The sequence below is a fragment of the Ursus americanus genome, chromosome 25 (genome assembly GCF_024610735.1).
Source record: "Ursus americanus isolate L20-20 chromosome 25, mUrsAme1.1.p, whole genome shotgun sequence".
Taxonomy (NCBI): domain Eukaryota; kingdom Metazoa; phylum Chordata; class Mammalia; order Carnivora; family Ursidae; genus Ursus; species Ursus americanus.
The window spans coordinates 24134433-24160868 of record NC_142151.1 but is presented as its reverse complement, the minus strand read 5'-3'; the positions used below and the strand labels follow the sequence as shown (position 1 = coordinate 24160868).

The window sequence follows — 26436 nt, the reverse complement described above, 5'->3', positions numbered from 1 at the left end:
CCAGTGCCGTCCATGTTGCAGCAAATGTTGAGAATTCGTTCTTTCTGATAGCTGAGTAATATACCATTGTATATATGGACCACAACTTCTTAATCCAGTCATCTGTTGAAAGGCATCTCGGCTCCTTCTCAACATAATTTTTAACTTCAATGTTGACTGGTGATCATATCATACAATCCTAGTCCATTCACGTGGCCACTGGCTTAAATCAGGGAACTGCAAATCACAGCAACTTCCCCAACCCACCCCACCCCACCCCCACGGGTCAACTCCAGCTGACCACCTGGTCTGTAAATAAAGTTTTGTCAGAATACAACGGTGCCTGCCTATTTTTTGCATATTGTCTATGGCTGCTTTCATAAAACAGTGGCAGAAGTGAGTGGTTACAACAAAAGCCTTTTAGCCAGGCAAGCCTAAAATATTTACTGTCAGATCCTTTACAAAAAGTTAACCAACTCCTGGCCTATTTCATCTCTCTCTCTCCTGGAACTTCCTCACGGTCAGCTGATGACTTTGCTTTTATCTCACTGAGACATTAGAAACACTCAGAAGAGAACTTCCATATCACCAGAACACATAATAAATACATTTGGATATGCTATAAAGCATTTGCTGATCTAACACTTCTCTCCACCTCCACTATACTGCTTCAGTCAGCCTCCATAAATTTATGTCTGAATGTTACAAGGCCTCGTAATTGGTCTCCCACTTCTTCCCTTGCCCCACTACAGTTGATTTTAAACCTAGCAGCCAGAGTTATCTTGTTAAAATAGAAATTAGATCACATTTCTCCTCTGCTGAAAACTGTCCAATGGCTCCCACTCAGTCAGTGGAAACAGCCAGAGTCCATGCAACGCCTATATGAGACGTGGTAGGTCTGGCTTCCTGAAGCTCTCTGTACTTCTTGTGCTCGTGACCTCTGCTCCAGCCACACTGGCCTCACCGTTCTTCAAAAAAAGCAGGCAGGCTAAGCCTGAGGACTTACATCTTATAGTTTTCTCTGCCTGGAATGCTTCCTTACTGATAAACCCCCTTTCGTTTTGATCAAATGATTAACCTCATAGGGCTACTTTTCCTAACCACTCTAGTTTAAATGGTAGTTTGCTATAATTCTGTTTTCTGCTTTTCTTTCCTCCATAGCACTAATCCCCACCTAACATGCTAGTTCCTCATGGACTTTTCTATGGAAACTTGTATCCTCAACACCTAGAAGAGTGCCTAGCTCACAAAGGTCTCCCAAAGAGTATGTGTTGAATGAATGAATGAATGAACGAACGAACGAAAGAAACTCTCCAAGCTATTATGCTGTTACTTGTCACAGTGCATCGGATTACTACCACTTAACGGAATCTCAGCTAGTAGTGACATTTACATGCTTTTTCTAATGCAAGTCAATAATTGCAATGCTCTCATGAGGAAGGGTTCCACGTCTTCCTCCTTCTACCTCAGTTCTAATCCAGTTCTGTGCAATTTTTTGATGCTAGTCAGTCATCTTAAATATGAGGAGAAAAATATCTTACACTGAGAGCTTCACTTAAAACACTAATTTCATGAAAACCTAGCCTTGCTGTTATACAATGTCTAAATCTAATGTAGGATTTCTTGCCAATCTTTTAATTGTTCCTTTCCAACCCACTGTAAGATTTCTTTAAGTCCAGCTGGCCCATACTCCATCACAGACTGTTCATCACAGCTTAATTAATTCCACTGATAAAACTTATAAAAACCCCAAATAAAAAAACTGTACATAAACTTGACATTCAAAAGATACTTAGAGAATTTTCCTCCAAAATAGTAACTTACAAGTAGCTCTGTTACCTGTCGCTTCAACGCTTTAACTCTGTTGCTTAAAAAACTTAAGGCATAGAGTTATTTTTGTAGAGATTTTCCTAATATTTCCTAACAAATATGAAGTACACTATGATTCACCAAATAGCTTTACACTCGTTATCTTCATTTCCAGAGTAACTGTAGGGAATAGGTATTATTAACCCCAAAAAGATAAATGGTTTTTCCAAAGTCAGACTTTCAGACCCAGTGCCTGGGTCTTAGATTCAAGACTTTTTCCAGCTAGCTCAGTGAAATAATAATAGAAAATTAATAGATAATGTCTACATTTTCCTTCTTGATTTGTATTCTTTTTATATGGGTTAATTTCATTTCATCTTAAATCTGAATTTCTTAAATCCCATTTTTTCCATGGATAATCACAAAGGTAATAATGTACTTCTGTTCAGACACGAAAGTCCTTTTCACTCTTCCACACTGGTCATTTGACAAAGAAACCTAGTCTTTGGTTCACAGGAGCCTGAATATTCACATGATTTCTATTTAATCTGGGGTCAGAACTCACACCTGTATGATTTCCAAATGTTTATCTGTGCCTGTGTTTAACAATTTCAGCATACCTCTTCTTGGAGACTCCGAATTTGAAGAATCAGAGCCCGGTTTTCTGTCTCCTGATTCATTAAGAGAAAAGAATTAAAAAGCATTTAGAAGTTTATGAAAATACCACATATTTACCTCTAAGGCTACTGACATTCTTTCTCTTAACAACTTTAAACATGGTATTGACATATCACTAATGAGCTTAGTCTGAAAATATTCTCAATATGGAGCTAAGCCTCTGGCTTCTAGTTTCTTGGGACTTGTAAGAAATCACTCTTCTCCTTGACTCAATCTGACAGGAAAGGAAAGAGGAAAAACAATAGCTTGGCTTCTTTCTTGCTACGTTCCCACTGTCCACTTATGACAGGTAGTATGAATCCATCAATTTAAATGGCACCTTGAAATCACAAAAAGTTCTAGCTCTCTACTTGAAGCTGTGGATATTCTCAGATTCAATATTACCAGAACATATGAATATCAAAAACCATTTAATAATTAAGAGCCCCAAATTCAGAACCACAAGAAGAAAAAATATTCTAGGACAAGATAAATGCCAAAATTTTAATAATAAATCTTGTGGATAGGGTAAGGTAAGGATTTTGTGGGATTTTATTTTTTCTTTGTTAATATGCGTTTCATTTTTCTTTTTTTTTTTTTTTTTGAGAGAGAGCATGCGCACATGCATGTGGTGGGGGAAGGAGGGGAGCAGAGGAGCAGACTGAGAGGGAGAGAGACAATCCTAAGCAGGCTACATGCCCAGTGCAGATCCCAATGCAGGGCTCAATCCCACAACCCTGAGATCATGACCTGAGCTGAAATCAAGAGTCAGAGGCTTAACTGGCTGAGTCACCCAGGCACCCCTGCATTTCCTCATTTTATAGAGTGAACAGGTATTACCTTTATAACATAAAACAAAAGGTGAACCAGCTCAGGTTAAAATGTCATTGGTATAAGGATGAAAGCACACACACACCACGTAATTGGAATCTGAAGACCTGAGTTCAATTGTAGCTCTATGTTTATTAGATAATTGATTTTGAATAATCAAAACATTTCTGGACTTTACTTATAACTGTTATTCTTTTTTAAATTGAAGAATATCAACTTCTGTTTTTACCTTACAGAGTTTCTATGACCATTGAGATAAAGCAGTGAAAATTCTTTTGAAATCGTAAAACATGGTAAAATGCAAAAGGTTAGGATTGTATATCTAGGACTCTGTACTTCTAACAATAGCAACTAACACTATTGAGCCCGAGGAGGAAAAAGGACATTGATTGTTTTACATGTATTAACTTATCTAACCCTTCTAGCCCTAGACTAGGTAGTACTGTTATCTTCATTTTATATGTGAGGACACTAAAGGTTAAAGAGGTTACGTGGTTTGCCTAAAGTTACACAGCCGCTGGAGTCGGGACTTGGATGCCAGCAGTCTGACTCCCGAGAGAGGCTACTTGCTGGTTTCTCAACATTTCCTCCACATACAAGTTCCTCCGTGGTCCCAAACTTAGTCTTTCCTGTACTGCATTTAGAGACTGGCAGAGTCTCCTGACACTCCATGAGTCTAGTCCCCACATTTTGCAACTGAGGCAAGAGCTAAGCTAATCTGTGTTGGTCATGAGAGTGACACAGGCCTGGAGCTCAAGTCTCCCGACGGCTTAGAGATCTGAAAGTGAATCAGTCTGAATGACTTTCATCTGACCCCACCGTTGTTAGCAATGCTAGAACACTGCTGGAACAGATCACGATTCGGAAGATTATTACTAAAGCTCTAGATAATAGTTTGACATTCTCAATTTAAAAATGACTACTTTTTTGTCAGTTGAGGTAAAGCTTAGTCTAAATAATGTTTTGCTCTAAGTATTTCAAGCCTGTGTTTATTTAGTGTAAGGACTGCTGTATAGGGCTTCTTAGTAATCTGTAAGGACTAAAATAATGGATTTTTTTTAAACCTGAGAAAAAGATGAAAATTTGATAAAGTTTTTTTTGTTTTTTTGTTGTTGTTGTTTTGGTTTTTTTTTTGGTTTGTCGTTGTTGTTGTTGTTGTTGTTGTTGTTTTAGAAAATTCAACTGGTTTTTAGGATCAGGTATTTATGAATTCACTTATCAACTTCAGGAAGCATTCCAGAGAGCTTCTAGATCTTCACAAACCATTGTGAATATGACTGAGTAATCTGTAAAGAGTTTTAAACTTGGCTGAAAAGAAAAACAGTTTATCCTATTTGCCTTTACTATTCTAAGGTATTACCAATTCATTTATCAGCCTACTGACTTCTGATTTTTGCCTCCAAATAAACCCTCTTGGATTTCAGTTATGTAAACTATACGCCAATTTCGAAGTACTTGGATGACTTACTAATTGTCTGTTCTGGGCTACAATCATGGTCTTCTGCTCTTCAGAAGCATTCATACTAATTTTCAGTTCCTCCAGTTCTTCTTTTAACAGATTTGTTCCCATAATAGCTTGGTGGGCACTGTGGGGGTGGGGGGAAAAAGGCAATGAGCAAAACCTCAAATATAACCGTCAAAGATACAAAGTAAGGCCAAGGACTATTTTTGGACCCTAGCTGAAAACCACTCAAGGCTTCAACCAGATGCCAACAATAGTAAAAATATACCCGTGATCTTTCACAGTCCTTAGAAAAGGAAGAGATGATTTGGGGGGAGTTTGGTGGGGGAAGAGAGATAGAAGGAAACAAACATATTCTTGAAGATAAAGATCTAGAGTCTCCCTTTGAAATTCATCGTTGGCTGAATCACATGGTCCTTTCCTTCCACTAAGATATAATATTTAGTTAATGCAATTCTACAAATATTTATTGAATAATACCACGTTCCAGGTGTCACACCCTGCAAAGAGGCCTATGATGGTGAGCAAGAGACACAGTCCTTGCCCTTATAGAGGTTACATACTAGTGAAGGAGATGACAACTAAATAAATCCTTACAAATAGTGTCTATGTGTTTTGCTCTAGAAGTTTATTACAGTGTTGTTTACAATACCAAACAACCTAAATGTCCAACAACAACCTATTAAATGAACTATGGTAATCCATATCATGGAATTGTTTATTTGTATGGCCACTGGGATTATAAACTGTTTTCTGAGCAGGGTCTCAAAGAAGGTACAATTTTTTTCCTTACTAAGGAATTACATTGATCATCCGGCAAGTTGTTCACGGAGCCCCAGCTCTGTAGCAGGCATTATGCTACGGCCTGAAGAAGACAAAAGCGAATCCACTCGTGAGCACTCTACCCTCCTGGAGTTTGTAGACCAGAAGGGTAAACAGACAAGCATAATACAGAGTGATAAGAACCAAGGTTAGAGTGAACCCAAGTTCTGTAGACACTGTGTAAAAGGCTGACAGCTCAGACAATGGGAGGGTGGGAAGGAGGGTGGAGAGAGAACTGGGGGCTGCAAGCAATCAGATACTGTTGGAGCCTAGAGTGGAAAATGGGCGTAGAAATGAGCAACAGAAACCCCATCAGGAAGCACTCAGCAAATTGAATTTCATCCTGAAGTTGATGGGGATCAATGGAAGTATTTAAAGCGGGGGCATGATGTGGTCAGACTGGCACTTAGGAAGAGCATTCCTGCCCGTGTGGCATGAGTTTTGGAAAGGCAGGGAGACTAATCAGGAGGCTGCTGTAGTGATCCAGGTGGAAGATGGTGTTTAGTTGAACTAAAAAGTAGGTATAGGAAGAGAAAGAAGTAAATCCATTTGAGGGATATAACGGAGGTAAAATTAGCAGGACTTGCTATTTGATTTAGAAGTGAAGGCAGAGCAAGACAAAGACGACAAAGGTTTCCGGCTGGCAGACCAGTGGAAGGATGGAGAGGATGAGAGAGCTATTCTACAGCAGCCACGGAGGTCCTAGGGTAACCAGGATGAGCAACACGTGGCTCCTCCTGTCCACACAGTCACCGTAAATATGGAAGGCAAATGACAGGACAACCACACAGTATCAAAAATAGGCTGTGAGCAAAAAAACGAAGCAGAGGCTCTTCCTGAAAGGATCAGGGGGAGGAAAAGGATACAAAGGCTTAATTTTGTAGACACTGACCTTCTGGCTGCCCACCCAAATTTTGTAGGTTTTCTGTCCATTCTTTGAGTTACCCAATCCTTTTCTAGTACATTTCTTTACTGCTTAAGCTTACTAGAGTCAGCTTCTAGTGCTTGCGACCAAAAATCCTCCCTGGCACCTTCATCCAAGGCATAGATTTTTTTTTTTTTAAGATTTTATTTCTTTGAGAGAGAGAGTGAGAGAGCATGAGTGGGGAGTGGGGGGGTAGGGCAGAGGGAGAGGGAGAAACAGGCTCCCTGCTCATCAGGCGCTCAGTCTCAGGACCCTGAGATCATGACCTAAGCTGAAGGCAGACACTAAACCAACTGTGCCACCCAGGCGCCCCCAAGGCATAGATTTTTAAGAGAAACTCTGAATTATTATATTTCAAATAAATAATAAATAAACCTATTATGGAATGGAGAGAGCTGAAGGTAAGCAGCTCCTTTTATTTATTTTATAGATTGGCTTTGAAGGCTGGACTGGCTGGCCAAAAATTATGAGGGAAAAAAATCCATGGTCAGAATGCTTTACTGTCTTTTCAAGTTAACCTAGAACTTTTCTGTTCAAAATTTTAGCACCTACAACATCTGTAACTGCAGACTTTGTGAGAACCTTGTTCCCTTTTTCCCCTAAAGTTCAGACATCTCCTCGCAACCCATTTTACCAGTACTTGATACTATGTGATATGTCCCTTAGGTCCTTTATCCCTTTCTACCTTAAGCTGAAGTCACAACTTTTCTTATCATCTGTCATCCTTATCATGTACTCTGCAAGCGCATTTTAAACCTGGCTTATCAATGAATCTCTCATAATATAGTTGGCCCTCGAACATGGGCGTTACGTGCGCCAACCCTCCTAAAATATCTATGTGTAATCTTTGACTCCCTAAAAACTTAACTACTAATAGCCTACTGTTGACCAGAAACCTTACCAATAACATAAATAGTTGATAAACACATATTTTCTACATTATATCTATTATATACTGTATTCTTGCAATAAAGTAAGCTAGAGAAAATATTAAGAAAATCATAAGAAAGAAAAAATACATTTACAGTACTGCATTTACTGAAGACAATTCCTGTATAAGTGGACCCATGCAGATCAAATCTGTGTTATTCAAGGGTCACCTGTCCTTAGCATTGGAATTTGCATAGAGTAAAAGTTCAACTGAACCACAGAATGCTTTGGATAGATCCACACTTGGTCAATAGACAACACTGCTTTGAATGACAAAGAATATTGTTGCCAGAAAAGAACTGACAAACACTGCTGGCGGAAATCTAAAATAGCACAGCTGCTTTGGAGACAGTCCGGCAGTTCTCCAAGATTCGAACTATCAGTCACTACTCAGCAATTTCACTTGTAGGTATATCCCTAGGAGAGTTAAAAGCCTATGTTCACGCGCAAACTCGTACACAAATGTTCATAGCAGCAGTATTGGTCATAGTCAACAAGTGAATATACCCCAAGTATCCATTCTCTGAAGAACAGATAAACAAAATGGGTATGTCCAAACAAGGGAATATTATTCATTCACAAAAAGGAATGAAGTAGTTGCATATATGCTACATGGAACCTTGACAACATTATGCTAAGTGAAACAAACCAGACACAGAGGTCACATATTGTATGATTCCATTTATGTGAAATGGCCAGAACCGGTAAATCCATAGAGACGGAAAGTAGATTAGTGGTTTTCAGGGGCTGAGGGGAAGGGAAATGGGGAGCGACTGCTAACAACTATGGGTTTCCTTTTTGGAGTGATGAATTGGATCATGGTAATTAGCTGCACAACCTTGCAAATATACTAAAAAACACTGAACTGTACGCTTTAAAAGGGCCGATTTTTATGCTGTGTGAATGATAGCCCAATTTTAAAAAGATTATTTTTTTAAAGGAAAAAAGAAGGGAACGCTGTAAGCACATGCACCCTTCTCTATGGTTCACCTTTTTATCTGATGGCGCAAATCCATACAATCCTCTGATAACTGGCAGTTAGCTTCTTCCAAGGTTTCTAATGCCAATTTAAACTTATTATTTTCCTCCTCCAATTTCTGCTTGTTAAAATGCAGGTCTGCTACATAGGTAATCAAATCAGACACCTCTCTGTGGGTGAAAGAATGAATGAGAATCATCTTCAACATCTCCAATCCCTCCCAATCAAAATAAGGCCTAATCACTGCAGGATTTTCTACTTTATGCCTTTCCCTCCTCGTTAAGTGTAGTTCATTTATACAATAAATATTGATTCAAGCATTGTTACAGCAGCAGAGATTTTCCAAAATTGCCCAATATTCAGCATCTGCCAGCTGTGAAGTCAGCTGCCACAGCTTTTGTTAATTCTTGTGCACTTCGCCTCTAACATTGGCCTCCGCCTACAAGGAAGAGTTTCCATTTCTGCCGGGGTTATGAAACATTCTGAAATAAATTGACACATCATTACTCTTTCATCCAAGGGATCTTGGCAGGTTTTAATAGGCCCTTAACTAGGAAACGATTCCTAGAGACTTATGTTTGTAGTCTGTGGCTCACAGTTTAGTATTCATCTTTCCTAATATTTTCTACAGCGCATTAATGTCTGTGTCACCCTCGACCCTGACATTAGATCACAGACCCTTTGAGAGTCTAGATGGCATGTTTCATGGAGTCCCAGGCCTTCTCTTCCTCTTTGCCATCTTATCCCAGTGCTTAGCGCAGCTTGGGTACATGGTTCCTACCACCCCTTTTTGCATGGGCAAACCCAACGTGGCAAGGAGACAATAAGGGAGAGACAGAATTGCCTCTCCTTGATATCTAAAATCACATACATCTAGTGGAGAACAGCTTTTGTCATTTATATCTATAAGTACCTATTAAAGAGGTGCTTTGAAAACAATCACCCAAAGAGTTTAGTCATAATTCTACCTGAAATGGGACTTGTTTTCCATAGAAAGCACATGAAGTTAATGTAGGAGAAGGGTTTTATTAGTGAGAAAATGTTAATTTAGATAATACCAGTCTTATATAAATCATGTTCCTAGTGAAATTTGTTCTAATGCAATTGGGAGAGAATAGTCAAGAATTAAATAAAAGATTGGTTAGACACACACAGACAGACAGACAGACAGACAGACACACACACACACACACACAAGCTAAGTGGCTTTACCATAAGTAAAACACGTAGACCTATGAAATAAATGAGAAAAATAAGAGGTACTTGAGAAAGCATTACAAGTAAGAATGCTTACAAGACTCCTTTAGACATATCTCCACCCAAAGCCTCGAAGCTCCATGACGTAGATTCTGTTTTATCTGTGGTCATCTTAACTGAAACACATACAAGAGTGTTTTATGAAAAATCCATTTCTCCAAACCACAAGAAAGTGGCAGAACAACAGGAAGAAACACATACATACTTGCTCTATGTGATTTTATGCTGCCCTGTTCAAAAGCAGAATCATCAATCCTGCCACTTGATCCACCACTCAATCTTTCCCTGCAACCAAAAAAACCCAAAACCAATGAGCTACGATTCTTTGCCAGTGCCATTACAGATGTGATCTGTAATTTTTCTAATCAGGTATTTCTTTCTGAATTTTAAAACTATTTATTCAGGAACTATTTGGAGTTCGACATTGTGCTTAGGTAGGGTAATAGAAAAGAAACTTAAGGCATTACCTCTATCTTGCATAAACTTTTAATCTAACCTGAAAAGGAAAGTGTGCATGCATGAGTAGGCAGGGATTGATGTGCAGCCGGTGTGATGGGGACGTGAGGTCTCAAGGGATTAGGACGTCAACATAGTCTAGACATTTGCAGGAATAACAAGTGGGATTTTAAAAACTGGGAAGGAAAAGGCATGAACAACTAATACTTCAGGACACATTTATGGAGCTATCATTTTTCCTTTTTCACGGAAAACCAAGTTGAACCCAGACAATTGTACTTTGAGCATTTACTCCTGAAATTTGGGGAAAGCTGTGGATAGTCCACTGTCCAGTACACAAATACCACCTTTCACTCTCAAACATAGTAAAATTTCAACCATTTCCTTTTTAAGAGTCTGTATATTATGATTTAAGTTTTACTTAATCTTTCTAAATCCCAAATACTTAGACTATCTCTCTGGAACCACTACGAAATTCTCTACATCTGTCCTAACATCTCATTGTATTTCAGTGTGAGATGTCGGTCAGAATAATTCAGGCACCACTTTACTATTGATAGCTACATACCTATCACCATTCGAGTTTCTGTTCTTCTATTTTGTGTTTATACCTCCCATATTTTTTACTTCTGTTATAAAAATTGGAGGTTTTTTCTTTTGCTCTCACACCATTTTATAATGGATTAACACTTTCATTATACAAATCTAAGTATTTTAGAATAATGGGAAAAGGCATAAGAAAAGAACAGAAAGTTGAAACCATCATGGAAAGATAATCATTTTGGAACATATTCTTCCCAACTTCCTTTATGCATATTTTTTCTTGATAAATATGGGTTTATAATACACATATATATTTATGGCCTTATTTGAAATAAATATATATGAACATTTCTCTTGTCAAATGTTTATCTAATTATAATTCTGAGTGACTATTTAGGATTCTAGTGGAAGTATTATAATTTATTAATCTGACCCTTTATTTTAACATTTGTAAGTTGCGTATATTTATCACTATCATAAACACATATATTAGGGTACATGATCGGTTATTTTTCTTGAGTTACATGGCTAGCCCAAATACATCACATAATTTTTAAGCATTTGATACATATTCTTAAATTGTTCTTGAAAAAACTATGCCAACTTGTACTACCACCAACAATGTATAAAAGGAGCCTTATTTCTCCACCTGCCCTGACAACATGGGGTAGAGTTATTCTTTTAAAACTTTGCTAAACCGATGGGTAAAACTAACATGTTGTCTTCATTTGTATTTCTTTGATTACCGGTAAAATTAGATATTTTTAGGTGTTTATGTTGTTTTCATGACTAACTTGTTCTTGGCAAACAACATTTTGGTCATCTTTTCTTGAGTCATCTACATGAAATCTAGCAAGTTTTGTCACTTTTCAGGCTTGCAGTGTTATTTAAGAAAATTCCTAGTAAATATAAGCTGATAGCTGGATATCAGTGGCTGATTAAAAGCCAGAGAAACTAGGCTTCCTGTGAAAGAAGGTAAAATTTCTCGAGGTTCCACCAGGGACAGCTGATATCATGCATACTCTTCTCCTTCTTCATCTCTTTTTTTCAGTTCCACTGCTTTTTTCCTTTTCCCTTTAGCTTCCCTTTATCCTAGGTTTTCAAATTATATTCACTGCCTAATTGTCCCCACTGACCTCTAACGGGCACCCACTCTGAGTTTAAATGCATTTGGAGATTTGCCGGCCATTATCAATAATTTGCTTGACTCCTATGTCAGCTCAATTCTTTGTGAAAACATAATAATAATGTGCTGCCCCAATCATGATAAATGGATGTTATTAGGATTAACATAATTGATACAATACATTCTCAAAGTATGCTCATCACGCCCATGCACACACATACACTCACAGCATCACTATCGCTTGGAAATATGTTAGAAATGAAAATTATCAGGCTTCACCCCAGACCTGCCGAATCATGGTTGGGGGCGACAATCAGGTATGATAAATAGTTCAGGTGAGTCCAGTGCATGCTAAAGCATGAGGAGCACTGGATTATAGTACTTCCAACAACACAAAAAAACGGTGATTAGCATTAATTGTAATCAGTTGTTAAAACAGAACTTGGACATGCATCCTGCTGGGACTTACGATTACCATTTTTTTTAGAAGATTTATTTGAGAGAGCGCGCGCGCATAAGTATGCGCACGTGGGTGTGGGAACAGGGGGGGAGGGCAAAGGGAGAAAGGGAGGGAGTCTCAAGCAGACTCTGCACTGAGTGCAGAGCCAGACACAGGACTCGTTCTCATGACCCTGAGATCAGGACCTGAGCCAAAACCAAGAGTCAGACTCAACCGACTGTGCCACCCAGGAGCCCCAATGATTACCGTTTGTTTCTACAGCAAGCCATCCATTCTTTCATGACGGCACAAAGAATTTCCAGGTCCACATGCAGGTCTCTCTTTTCAGGCTCAAGTATGTTCCATACCTCCTCAAGTCCACTGTCTTCAGAATTTTGACTACTTGCTTGTCTCAGGTAATCTGTTATTTTGTCAACTCCAACTGAACCTTAGGAAGAAGGCAAATTAATTTTGAAAAATGTATTAAGATTATGTTTTAAAAGTGAAGAGTGAAGTGCTCAACTCTTTCAGGATTCTTGGGCCCTGGAAACATACCATATAACCTTCACAGGCCTGTTGAGTTGGCATGGTAGAGTGGCAAGAGCACTGGCCTTGAGCTGAAGTCAAACGGACCTAGTGTCAAATCTTGGCTCTGGAATGTGCCAGGTGTGTAGATTTGGGAACATTTCTTAATCTCTTTAAGCCTCAGTGTCCTTATCTGTGGGAGGGGATGATAAAACCTACCATACACAGTTGTTGTGAGGTTTAAATATGCAGGATATATATAATCCATAATCACTTGTGAAAGTAATCAAAAGGCCACCTGGTTTTTGTCTCCCATTCTTTCCTTAAAAAGCATTCAGGGAATACCAACAGCATCTTTTACAGAACTAGAATAATCCTAAAACATGTATGGAACCACAAACAACCCCAAATAGCCAAAACAATCTTGAAAAAGAAGAACAAAGCTGAAGGCATCACAATCCTAGATTTCAAGTTATATTACAAAGCTGTAGTAATCAAAACAGTATGGTACTGGCACAGAAACAGACACATAGGTCAATAAAACAGACCACAGAGCCCAGAAATAAACCCATGCTTATGTGGTCAATTAATCTCTGACACAGGAGGCAAGAATATATAATGGAGAAAACAGTCTCTTCAAAAAGTGTTGCTGGGAAAACTGGACAGCTACATGAAAGAGAATGAAACTAGATCACTTTCTTACACCACAAACAAAAATAAACTCAAAATGGATTAAGGGTCAAATTAGTGAAATATAACACCATAAAACTTGTAGGACAGCTGGGGAAGATGGGAGAGTAGGAGGATCCTAAACTCACCTCCTCCCATGGATACACCTAGATAACACCCACATCGACATAAACAATCCAGAACATAACCCGAACACTGGCAGAACAGACTCTCCACAGCTAAATGTAGAAAAAAGGCCACATCAAAAAGGTAGGAAGGGTAGAGACACGACTGGGAACAAAACTGACTCATGAGATTGTCCACAGGAGGGAGGGACACCACAGGCACAGAGAAGAGAAAGAAGCACACCCCACACCAGGCATCCCAGGCATGGGGGATCCCCACTGGGAAGATGAATCCCCCTAACATTTGGCTTTGAAAACCAGAGGGGCTTTAACTTTGCAAGTTCTTAAAATCAGTGGGGTTTAACAAGAAAGAAGCAGGCATAAGAAAGAAAGAGAAAGAAAGAAAAGAAAAGAAAAGATTAAAGGATAGAAAAGAAACGAGAAAGAAAACAGTTACATATGAAGGAAACCCCATAAGGCTTTCAGCTGATGTTTGAGCAGAAACTCTGCAGGCCAGAGGAGAGTGGCATGATATATATTCAAAGTGCTGGGGGACAAAAAAAAGTGCAACCAAGAATACTCTATCCAGCAAGGCTATCATTCAGAAAAGAAGGAGAGATAATGAGTTTCCCAAACAAAATTTAAAGAAATTCATGACCAATAACTAGCCTTACAATAAATGTTGACTGGGATTCTATAAGTAGAAAGACGAGCAGGAGTTAAGAACAAAAGCATCACAATTAAGTATATTTATAAAAATCAGTCAAGGAAGTCACAAAATAAAGGATGAAACTATATAGCAAAAATACGGGTGGCAGAGGAGTAAAAACTTAGTGCTTTAAGACTGGGTTCAAACTTAAATGGCCATCAACTTAACATAATGGGCTATATGTACAAGATGTTATATAAAACCTAATGGTAATCACAAATCAAAAACCTGTAACAGATATGCAAAAAATAAAAAGAAAGGAACCAAGGATATAACCAAAGAAAACCAGTATGGAAAGAGCCCAAATGTCCATCGACTTATGATGGACACACACATACACACACACACACACACACACACACACACACACACACACACACACAGAGACATATGGAATTCCACACAATGGAATATTATTCAGTCATCCAAAAGAATGAAATCTTGCTATTTGCAATGACATGGATGGAGCTAGAGTATATTGTGCTAAGTGAAATAAGCCAGAGAAAGACAAATAAAATATGATTTCACTCATACATGGAATTTAAGAAACAAAACAGATGAACAAAGGGGAAGGGGAAAAAAGGGGAAGCAAACCATAAAAGACTTAAATATACAGAACTGAGGATTGATGGAGGAAAAGTAGGTAAATAGATAATGGGTATTAAGGAAGGCACTTGTTGTGTTTGAGCACTGGGTGCTGTATGTAAGTGATGAATCAATAAATTCTACACCTGAAACCAATATTATATTACATGTTAACTAGAATTAAAATAAAAATTTGAAAAAAAAAATCACACAAAAAAGATTAAAAATCCCCAAAAGCCCAAAATAAAACAAATGAAAACAAATGTTAACCTCTTCCAGAGACACCCTCTCAGATACACCCATAAATAAAATTTGACCACTATCTGGGCATCCCTTATTCCAATCAAGTGACACATAGAATTAACCATCACACTTTATTGTAGCCATTAAGAAAACATTAAAAGCAGCCAATATTTTGGGGACTCATGTGCTTTCTATATCTAAGAAGAAGAAATGCCCCTTCATAGAATTCTTAAGGATATGTAGAAGGTAGGCTATGGGAGTGACCTTGAAAAGCTTACCAAACACTTCTTATCAGAAGCATAAAGATTTATGTAGATTAAGATTTGTATAGATTAAGATAAATAGGCAAATACTTCTGGAATGTCACAAGAACCAAATATAGAACCCAATACTCAAAGCTTCCACTTAGATTAATTTATGTCCTTTCCATCCCGATGTACATGTCTTTGAAGCACAAATTTTGATTCCTAAGATTCTCTCCTATGCTGCAAATCATAGCGCATGTCCTATGGGGGAAAAAAAAAGACTGTATGATATGGGAGGAAAAAAAAGAAAGAAAGCCAGCAAACCATGAAAGAAGAGAACAAGAGAAGAAAGGAACAAAGAACTACAAAAACAACTATAAAACAAACAACAAAATGGCAACAAGAACATACTTATCAATTACTTTGAATGTAAATGGACTAAATGTTCCAGTCAAAAAACTAGGGTGACCGAATGGATAAACAAGCAAGAACTATTGATATGCTGCCTGCAAGAGACTCATTTCAGACCTAAAGACACAAGCAGATTGAAGGTGAAGGGATGGAAAAGCATTTGTCATGCATATGGAAGTGAAAAGAAAGCTAGGGTAGTAATACTATGTCAGACAAAATGGACTTTAAACCAAAGACTTAACAAGAGAGAAAGAAGGATACTACTGATAAAGGGAGCTATACAAAAAGATATACTCCACTTACATCAATGGATAGATCATCTAGACAGAACATCAACGAAACAGTGGCTTTGAATGACACATTGGACCAGATGGACCTAACAGATATATTCAGAACATTCCATCAAGGGGCGCCTGGGTGGCTCAGTTGGTTAAGCATCTGCCTTCAGCTCAGGTCATGATCTCAGGGTCCTGGGATCAAGACCCATGTTGGGCTTCCCCCTCAGTGGGGAGTCTGCTCTCCATCTCCCTCTCTACACTGTTAGTGCTCTCTCTCTTAAAAAAAAAAAAAAAAAAAAAAAAGAGAGAGAGAGAGAGAACACTCCATCCTAAAACAGAAGAATTCATATTCTTCTCAAGTGCACAGGAAACGTTTTCCAGAATAGAACACATGTTAGGCCACAAAACAGGTCTCAACAAATTAAAAAAGACAAGTCATACTATGCATCTTTTCAGACCACAGCACTATGAAACTAGAAATCAAGCACAAGAAAAAAAATCTGACAAGGACACAAATTAAAAAGGTTAAATAACATGGTACTAAACGATGAGTGGGTCAACCAAGAAATTAAAGATAAAATAAAAAAATACATGGAGACAACTTAAATTGGAACCACGATGACCCCACCTCTTTGGAATGTAGCAAAAGCTTTTCTAATAGGGAAGATTATAGAAGTACAGGCCTAACTCAAGGAGCAAGAAAAATCTCAAATAAAAACCTAGCTATACATATAAAGGATGTAGAAGGGAAAAAAAAAAAAAAAAGAACAAATGAAACCCCCAAACCAGTAGAAAAAGGAAATAATAAAGATTAGAACAGAAATAAACAAAACAGAAACTAAAATAACAATATATGAGACCAATGAAACCAGGATCTGGTTCTGTGAAAAGATCAGCAAAATTAATAAATCTTTAGCCAGGCTCATGAGGAAAAAAGGGGAAAAGGAAGGGGAAGGGGAAGGGGAAGGGGGAAGGGGGAAGGGGGAAGGGGGAAGGGGAAGGGGAAAGGGGAAGGGGAAAGGGGAAGGGGAAGGGGAAAGGGGGAAGGGGGAAGGGGGAAGGGGGAAGGGGGAAGGGGGAAGGGGGAAGGGGTGAGGGAAAAGGGGAAGGGGAAAGGGGAAGGGGAAAGGGGAAGAGGAAAGGGGAAGGGGAAGGGGTGAGGAAAAAGGGGAAGGGGAAGGGGAAAGGGGAAGGGGAAGGGGTGAGGAAAAAGGGGAAGGGGAAAGGGGAAGGGGGAAGGGGAAAGGGGAAGGGGAAAGAGGAAAGGGGAGGGGGAGGGGGAGGGGGAGGGGAGGGGAAGGAAAAGAAAAAGAGGAAGAAAGGAAGGAAGGGAAAGAGCGAGAGAGAGAGAGAGAGGAAGGGAGAAAGAAAAGGAGAAAGAAAGGAAGAAAGAAAGAGAGAGGGAGAGGGAGAAAAAAAGAATCAACACAACAAAAAAACCCCAAAGGATTAGGATTATAAGAGAATATTATGAAAAGTTATATGCCAACAAATTGGACAAACTAGAAGAAATGGACAAACTCCTAGAAACACACAACCACCCAAAACTGAATAAGAAAAAAATAGAAAATGTGAACATACCAATTACCAGCAATGTGATTGCATCTGTAATTAGAAACCAAACAAACAAAAACCTCCCAGCAAACAAAAACCTCCCAGAATCAGATGATTTCACAGATGAATTCTACCAAACATTTAAAGAAGAGTTAATACCTATTCTTCTCAAACTCTTCCAAAAAAAATAGGAGAGAAGGAAAAGCTTCCAAATTCATTCTATGCAGCCAGGATTACCTGATACCAAAAACAGATAAAGACACTACAAAAAACAAAAAACAAAAACTACTGGCTAATATCTCCGATGACCATAAATGCAAAAATCCTAGCAAACAGAATCCAACAATACATTTTAAAAAATCCTTCTTTGTGATTAACTGGGATTTATTTCTGGGATGCAAGGGTGGTTCAGTATTTGCAAATCAATAAATGTGATACATCACATCAACAAGAGAAAGGATAAAAAGGATAAAAATGAAAAAAATCATTTCAGTAGACGCAAAAAAAGCACTTGACAAAGTACAATATCATTCATGATTTAAATAAAACAAACAACCTTCAACAAAGTAGGTTTAGAGGGAGCATACTTCAACGTAATAAAGGTCAGATATAAAAAACCCACAGCTAACATCTTACTTAATGGGGAAAAACTGAAAGCTTTTCCCCTGAGAGCAGGAAATAGACAAAAATGTCCACTCTCACCACTTTTATTCAACATAGCACTAGACGTCCTGGCCCCAGCAATCAGACAAGAAAAAGGAATAAAAGGCATCCAAATTGGTGAGGAAGAAGTAAAACTTTCATTATTTGCAGATGACATGAGACTATATATAGAATACCCAAAGACTCGGGGTGCCTGGGTGGCTCAGTTGTTAAGCGTCTGCCTTCAGCTTAGGTGATGATCCCAGGGTCCTGGGATTGAGCCCCGCGTTGGGCTCTCTGCTCAGTGGGAAACCCACTTCTCCCTCTCCCTCTGCTTGTGTTCCCTCTCTCACTGTGTCTCTCTCTGTCAAATAAATAAAATCTTTTAAAAAAAGAATACCCAAGGACTCCACCAAAAAAGTACTAGAACTAATGAATTCAGTGAAGTCACGGGATACAAAATCAATATACAGAAATCCATTACATTTCTATATCTTAATAATGACGTAGTAGAAAGAGAAATTAAGAAAACAATCCCATTTACAATTGCACCAATACCTAAGAATAAACCTAACCAAGTACATGAAAGACCTGTACTCTGAAAACTATAAAACACTGATGAAAGAAATTTAAGATGACACAAATGAATAGAAAGATATTCCATGCTCATGGATTGGGAGAACAAATATTGTTGAAGTGTCCATACTACCCAAAGCAATCTATAGATTCAATGCAAGCTTTATCAAAATACCAATAGCATTTTTCATGGAATTAAAACAGATAATCCTAAAATTTGTATGGAACCACAAAAGATCTCAAATTGCCAAAGCTATCTTGAAAAAGAACAAAACTGGAGGTATCACATTCCCATATTTCAAGATATACTACAAAACTGTAGTAATCAAAACAGTATGGTACTGGCATAAAAATAGACAAATAGATCAAAAGAACAGAAAAGAAAGCCTGGAAATAAACCCACACTTATATGGCCAATTAATCTTTGACAAAGGAGGCAAGAATATGCAACTGAAAAAAGTCTTCAACAAATGGTATTAGGAAAAGCTGGTATTGGACAGCTACATGGAAATGAATGAAAAAGGACCACATTTTTATACCATACACAAAAATAAACTCAAAATAAAGACCTAAATATGACTTCTCAAACTATTCCAAAAAACAAAACAAAACAAAAAAAACCACACCAGAAACAGAAGGAAAACATCCAAACTCATTCTACAAGGCCAGCATTACCCTGATTCCAAAAGCAAACAAAGACCCCACTATAAAAAGAAATACAGGCCAATATCCCTGATGAATCTAAACGTAAAAATTCTCAACAAAATACTAGGAAATAGAATCCAACAGTACATTAAAAGAATCATTCACCACAATCGAGTGGGATTTATTCCTGGGCTGCAGGGGTGGTTCAATATTTGCAAATCAATCATCGTGATACACCACATTAATAAAAGAAAGGATAGGAACCATATGATCCTCTCAACAGATAAAGAAAAACATTTGACAAAGTACAGCATCCATTCATGAGAAAAACTCTCAGCAAAGTAAGGATAGAGGGAACATACCTCAACATCATAAAGGCCATATACAAAAAACCCACAGCTGATATCATCCTTAATCAGTATAAAATTGAGAGCTTTTCCTTATGGTCAGGAAAAAGACAGGGATATCTACTCTCACCACTATTATTTCACATAGTATTGGAAGTCCTAGCCTTTGTAATCAGACAACAAAAAGAAATAAAAGGCATCCAAATCAGCAAGGAAGAAGTCAGACTTTCATTATTTGCAAACACAATACTCTGTAAAAAATCCAAAAGGCTCTACCAAAAAATTGCTAGAACTGATACATGAATTCAGTAAAGTCACGGAATACAAAATCAAAATACAGATATCTGTTGCATTTCTACACACCAGTAATGAAGCAGAAGAAAGAGAAAAGGAATCAATCCCATTTACAATTGCACCAAAAACCATAAGATACCTATGAATAAACCTAATTAAAGAAGTAAAAAATTTCTACTCTGAAAACTACAGAACACTTACGAAAGAAACTGAAGATACAAAGAAATGGAAAAACATTCCATGCTCATGGATTGGAAGAACAAACATTGTTAAAACGTCTATACTAGCCAAAGCAATCTGCATATTTAATGCAATCCCTATCAAAATACCAGCCGCACTTTTCACAGGGCTAAAACAAACAATCCTAAAATTTGTATGGAACCACAAAAGACCCCAAATAGCCCAAGCAATCTTGAAAAGGAAGAGCAAAGCTGGAGGCATCACAATTCCAGACTTCAAGTTATATTACGGAGCTATAGTGATCAAGACAGTATGGTGCTGGCACAAAAAGACACATAGGTCAATGGAACAGAAAGCGCAGAAATGGACCCACAACTGTATGGCCAACTAATCTTTGACAAAGCAGGAAAGAATATCCAATGGGAAAAAGACTATTCAACAAATAGTGCTGGGAAAACTGAGCAGCAACATGCAAAAGAATGAGACTGGACCACTTTCTTATACCATACAGAAAAATAAATTCAAAATGAATGCAAGGCCTAAATGTGAGAGAGGAAACCATCAAAATTCTAAGAACACAGGCAATAAGCCATAGCCAACTTCTTATTAGACATGTCTTCTGAGGCAAGGGAAACAAAAACAAAAATAAACTTTTGGGATTACATCAAGATAAAAAGCTTTTGTACAGTGAAGGAAACAATCAATAAAACTAAAAGGCAACATTGTAATGAGAGAAGATATCTGCAAATGACATATCTGATAATGGGTTAGTATCCAAAATTTATAAAGAACTTATCAAACTCAACACTTCAAAAACAAATAATCCCGTTAAAAAATGGGCAGAAGACATGAGAAGACATTTTTCTGAAGAAGACATCCAGATGGCCAACAGACACATGAAAAGATGCTCAACATTACTCATCATCAGGGAAATACAAATCGAAACTACAATGAGATATCACCTCACACGTGTCAGAATGGCTAAAAATATATTTTTTAAAGATTTTATTTATTTGTCAGAGAGAGAGCACAAGCAGAGGGAGCAGCAGGCAGAGGTAGAAGCAGGCTCCCCGCTGACCAAGGAGCCCAATGCGGGACTCAGTCCTAGGACTCCGGAATCATGACCTGAGCCGAAGGCAGACGCTTAACCAACTGAGCCACTCAGACATCCCCAGAGTGGCTAAAATTAATGACACAGGGAACAACAGATGTTGGCGAGGATGAGGAGAAAGGGGAACCCTCTTATACTGTTGGTGGAAATGCAGACTGGTACAGCCACTCTGAAAAACAGTATGGAGGTGCCTCAGAAAGTTAAAAATAGAACTACTCTATGACCCAGCAATTTCACTACTAGGTATTTACTCAAAGGTTACAAAAATACTGACTCAGAGGGATACATGTCACCCTGATGTTTATATAGCAGCATTATCAAAAATAGCCAAATTACTGAAAGAACCCAAATGTCCATCAGGTGATGAGTGGATAGACGAGATGTGGTGTGTGTAGACACACACACACACACACACACACACACACACACACACTGGAATGTTACTCAGCTATCAAAATGAATGAAAATGACATGATAGAGCTAGAGAGGATTATGCTAAGTGAAATAAGCCAGTCAGAGAAAGACAAATACCATATGATTTCACTCACATGTGGAATTTAAGAAACAAAACAGATGAGCATGGGGGAAAAAAAGAGAAAGAGAGGCAAACCATAAAATAGACTCTTAACTATAGAGCACAAACTAAGGGTTGCTGGAGGGGAGGTGGGCAGGGGGATGGGTTAAATGGGTGATGGGTATTATGGAGGACACTTGTTGTGATGAGCACTGGGTGTTACATGTAAGTGATGAATCAATAAATTCTACACCTGAAAGAAAACAAAACAAAAAAACGGACCACAAAGAAATCCTCAATAAATCTCTGAAAGGAAGCAGTACAGATGAAATTTATTTCAATGAAAGAAACCAGAAATTAAAGACAAAATGGGAAAATAAAGAAAAAAGAAAAGAAAGGGAAGAGAAAGAAAAAGAAAAAAAAAGAAAGATCTATACAATGGAATTTAGGGCAAAAGAGAGAGAAGAGACAGGATATTTACTGAAATAAGAGGTTCTTTTACAACTGGAATCACAGATCATAAAAATATTTTAAGTCATACCTCTTGCCTGACGTTTGTAGAAAAGACAGAGAAAGAAAGAACTGTGTTGATCTACATTATTTGGTTGTATTATATTTCATAAAATATGCTTGATTTGCTATAGGTCCTTTATGTGTTCATGATTCAAAAATATAATTTCAGATTCTATTGTATAAACAGCTGGATTATTGTAGGATCCTACAAATATTGACAAATATAATTTCTTTGTATAGCAGTCAATATCAAGAGATAGTTCACATAATGTGAACACTAAAGAATCAATAGCAGATGTTGTAAATTACTACATAAAATGAAGTAAACATTGGAATGGATTTACATTTTAAACAAAGACCGAAATATGAGACCTGAAACCATAAAAATTCTAGAAGAGAACACAGGCAGTAATTTCTCTGACACGAGCTGGAGCAACATTTTTCTAGGTATTTCTCCTGAGGCAAAGGAAATAAAAGCTAAAATGAGCTTTTGGGATTATATCAAAATAAACAGCTTCTGCACAGTGAAGGAAAAAAAAAATCAAGAAAACTCAAAGGCAAACTTCAAAATGGAAGAATATATTTGCAAATAACGTATCTGATAAAGGGTTAGTATCCAGATTATATAAAGAACTTATACAACTGAACACCAAATAAACAATCAATTAAAAAATGGGCAGAAGACATGTACAGCTATTTCTCCAGAAAAGACATCCAGATGGCCAACAGACACATGAAAAGATGTTCAATATCACTCATTTTCATGGAAATGAAAATCAAAACCACAATGAGATATCACCTCACAGCTGTCAGAATGACTAAAATAAAAACCACAAGAAACAACAAGTGTTGGCAAAGATGTGGAGAAAAAGGATCCCTCATGTACTGTTGGTGGGAATGCAAACTGGTGCAGCCGCTCTGGAAAACAGTATGGAGGTTCCTCAAAAAATTAAAAATAGAACTACCATATGATCCAGTAATTCCACTACTGGGTATTTACTCAAAGACTACAAAAACACTAATTTGAAAAGATATATGCAGCCCTATGTTTACTGCACCATTATTTACAATAGCCAAGATACAGAAGCAGCCCAAGTGTCCACTGATTGATGAGTGGATAAAGAAGATACGGTGTGTATACATACAAATACACACACACACACCCCACATAGGGATGAGTTTGCATTTTAAAATGCATTACATATATATAAAAATGCATTATATATACATAATGGAATATTACTCAGCCACAAAAAAGGAAGATAACTCAGAAATAAAAAAATCTTGCCATTTGTGAAAACACAGAGGGTATTATGCCAAGTGAAGTAAGTTAGAGACGAATACCATATGATTTCACTTACATGTAGAATCTAAAACAATTAAAGAATAAGTAAAACAACAAGAAGCAGAAACAGACCCATACATACAGAGAACATACTGATGGTTGCCAGAGGAGAAGTGGTCAGGGGATGGCCAAAACAAGTGAAGAGAAGTGGGGGACACAGTCTCTCAGTTACAGAAAAAGTCATAGGGAGGGGTGCCTGGGTGGCTCAGTCTGCAAAGCATCCAACTCTTGATCCTGGCTCAGGTCACGATCTCAGGGTCATGAGACTGAGCCCTGTATCGGGCTCCGCACTCAGTATGGAGTCGACTTGAGATTCTCTCTCTCCCTCTGCCCCTCCCCCTGCTCACTTACTTTCTCTCAAATAAATAAATAAAATCTTTAAAAAAGAAAAAGAAAAAGTCAGGATAAAATGCACAATATAGGGAATAGAGTCAGTAGTACTGTAATAGTGTGGTGTGGTGACAGAGGGCAGCTACACTTGGGGTGAGCACAGCATAACATATAGACTTGTTGAATCACTATGTTGTACACTTGAAATGAATGTAACATTTTATGCCAACTATATTTCAAAAATAAAGTTAAAAATTAACCACCACATATATTTTTCTCAGAGCACACACACAAAAAAAGTGTTATTAGTTAAATATGAAAATGCGGAGAAAAAACAAAGTCATTCAGTGAAGGTAGTTTCCCCTCTACCCTAGATGAAATTTCAATCTCAAGTAAGTACTTTGAATCTTTTTTGGGTATACTGATGTGGAGAGGTCATTCTCAGATATAGTCAGTCCTACCATCACATTCAGAAATTGCATTAGTAATTGACACACCAATCTTACTCAAGCAGAAGACATCTCTTTTACTTCTAACTGAAGCCTGCCTTGAGATATACGCTCTGGGGACGGGGTGGATGCAGGCGTGAAGATTCTTCCCTTAAGGATGTAAATCTAGACTAAGAAAGGAAGTCTAGTGATGAGGGGAATGAGTCGTCGTAAAGGAGAAGGAATAACTTTAAAGAGTACAGCTAGTCCCCAACTTACAATGGTGTGATTTTTGACTTTACAGTAAAGCAACACACATCCAGTAGAAATTGTACTTCAAATTTTGAATTTTCATCTTTTCCCTGGCTAGTGATACGCGATAGGATACTTTCTTGTTGCTAGATAGTAGCAGTGAGCCTCGGCTCCCAGTCAGCCTTGAGATCCTAAAGGTAAACCACGAATATACTTACAAACGTTTTGTACCCATACAACCATTCTGTTTTTCACTTCTGATACAAATTCATTACAGGAGGTATTCAATACTTTATTATCAAATAAGCTCCGTATTAAATGATTTTGCCCAACGGTAGGTGAATAAAAGTCTTCTGAGCACTTAGGTAGACCAGACTAAGCCATGATGTTCGGTAGGTTAAGCGTATGAAGTGCATTTTTAGTTTAGGGTATTTTCAACTTACAATGGATTGTTGGGGTGAAACAATCACAAGTTGAGGAAGATCTGTATTAATTTAATGGCAAATGTCATTTGGCAGTGTTAGGAGGTACTGAGAAGGGGAAAACTTAATACATTTAGAGAGATGACTTTTATTCCTTTTGTTTGTAGAATTGAAAAGAGAGCTGTGAAGCCAACAAGAATATCTTTATTTTATTTTCCTCCATGAAAACTCTAAGCCCTCTATCATATACCTCAAACTGAAAAGGCCTCCGGTCATGGATTTTTTTTTTTAATTTTTTTTTAAAGATTTTATTTATTTATTCGACAGAGATAGAGACAGCCAGCGAGAGAGGGAACACAAGCAGGGGGAGTGGGAGAGGAAGAAGCAGGCTCCTAGCGGAGGAGCCTGATGTGGGGCTCGATCCCAGAACGCCGGGATCACGCCCTGAGTCGAAGGCAGACGTTTAACCGCTGTGCCACCCAGGCACCCCCTGTCATGGATCTTTATGTGTCAACTTAACTGGGCCATGGGATGTCCAAATATTTGGTCAAATGTTTATTCTGGATGTTTCTGTGAAGGTATTTTTAGAGGAGATGAGCATTTAAATTGGTAGACTAACTAATACAGATTGTCCTCCCTAATGAGGGTGAGCCGGAGTAGAACAAAAAGGTGGGCCCTCCTCTAAGTGAGAGAGAATTCTTTCTGCCTGGCTGCCTTTGCTTGAACTGGAACATCAGCTTTCTTCCTGCTTTTGGACTCGAACGGAACCGTCAGCCATTCTTTGGTCTTGAGGCTGCCTTTGGACAGGAACTATAGCACAAGCTTTCCTGATTCTCCGTGGGGAAGCTTTGGAATCTGACTGGAACTAAACGATTAGCTCCTCAGGTCTCTAGATTGCTGACTTACCAGGCAGATCTTGGGACTTGCCTGCCTCCATAATCACGTCAGCTAATTCCTTACAAGAAATCTACCTCCCTATCTACACACACACACACCCTGTTGGTTCTGTTTCTCCGAAGAGCCCTGATTAACATCTCCCTTCAGTGGAGCTTCCTTATTTCCTTCAGGGAAATCGCTCCTTAAATCCTGCTCAAGCAGAGCAGCTTTCTAGAAATAAGTAAATGCCATTCGTCCTACAATATAATTAAGGGTGCGTGGAAATGCTTTGCTGCAAGAATATTCATTATTATGCTGTTTATAATAGAGAAAAAGTAATATCCAATTGAGACAGATTGGTTAAATAAAATATGATAGAACCCCCAAAATGTATAGCATATG

At 38.1% G+C, this 26436-nt stretch overlaps 1 protein-coding gene across 1 annotated transcript in view; it reads right to left on the bottom strand.

Annotated features, from left to right (window-relative positions):
* Positions 1-26436, bottom strand: part of IRAG2 (inositol 1,4,5-triphosphate receptor associated 2) — a 122769-nt gene that overhangs the window by 74693 nt on the left and 21640 nt on the right. Inside the window, exons 3-8 of the mRNA XM_087855699.1 lie at positions 12483-12663; positions 9857-9936; positions 9689-9767; positions 8406-8564; positions 4745-4862; positions 2409-2459 (exon numbers count right to left, since the gene is read on the bottom strand). Of these exons, the coding sequence (XP_087711825.1) occupies positions 2409-2459; positions 4745-4862; positions 8406-8564; positions 9689-9767; positions 9857-9936; positions 12483-12663 (668 nt within the window). The remainder of the gene's footprint in view (positions 1-2408; positions 2460-4744; positions 4863-8405; positions 8565-9688; positions 9768-9856; positions 9937-12482; positions 12664-26436) is intronic.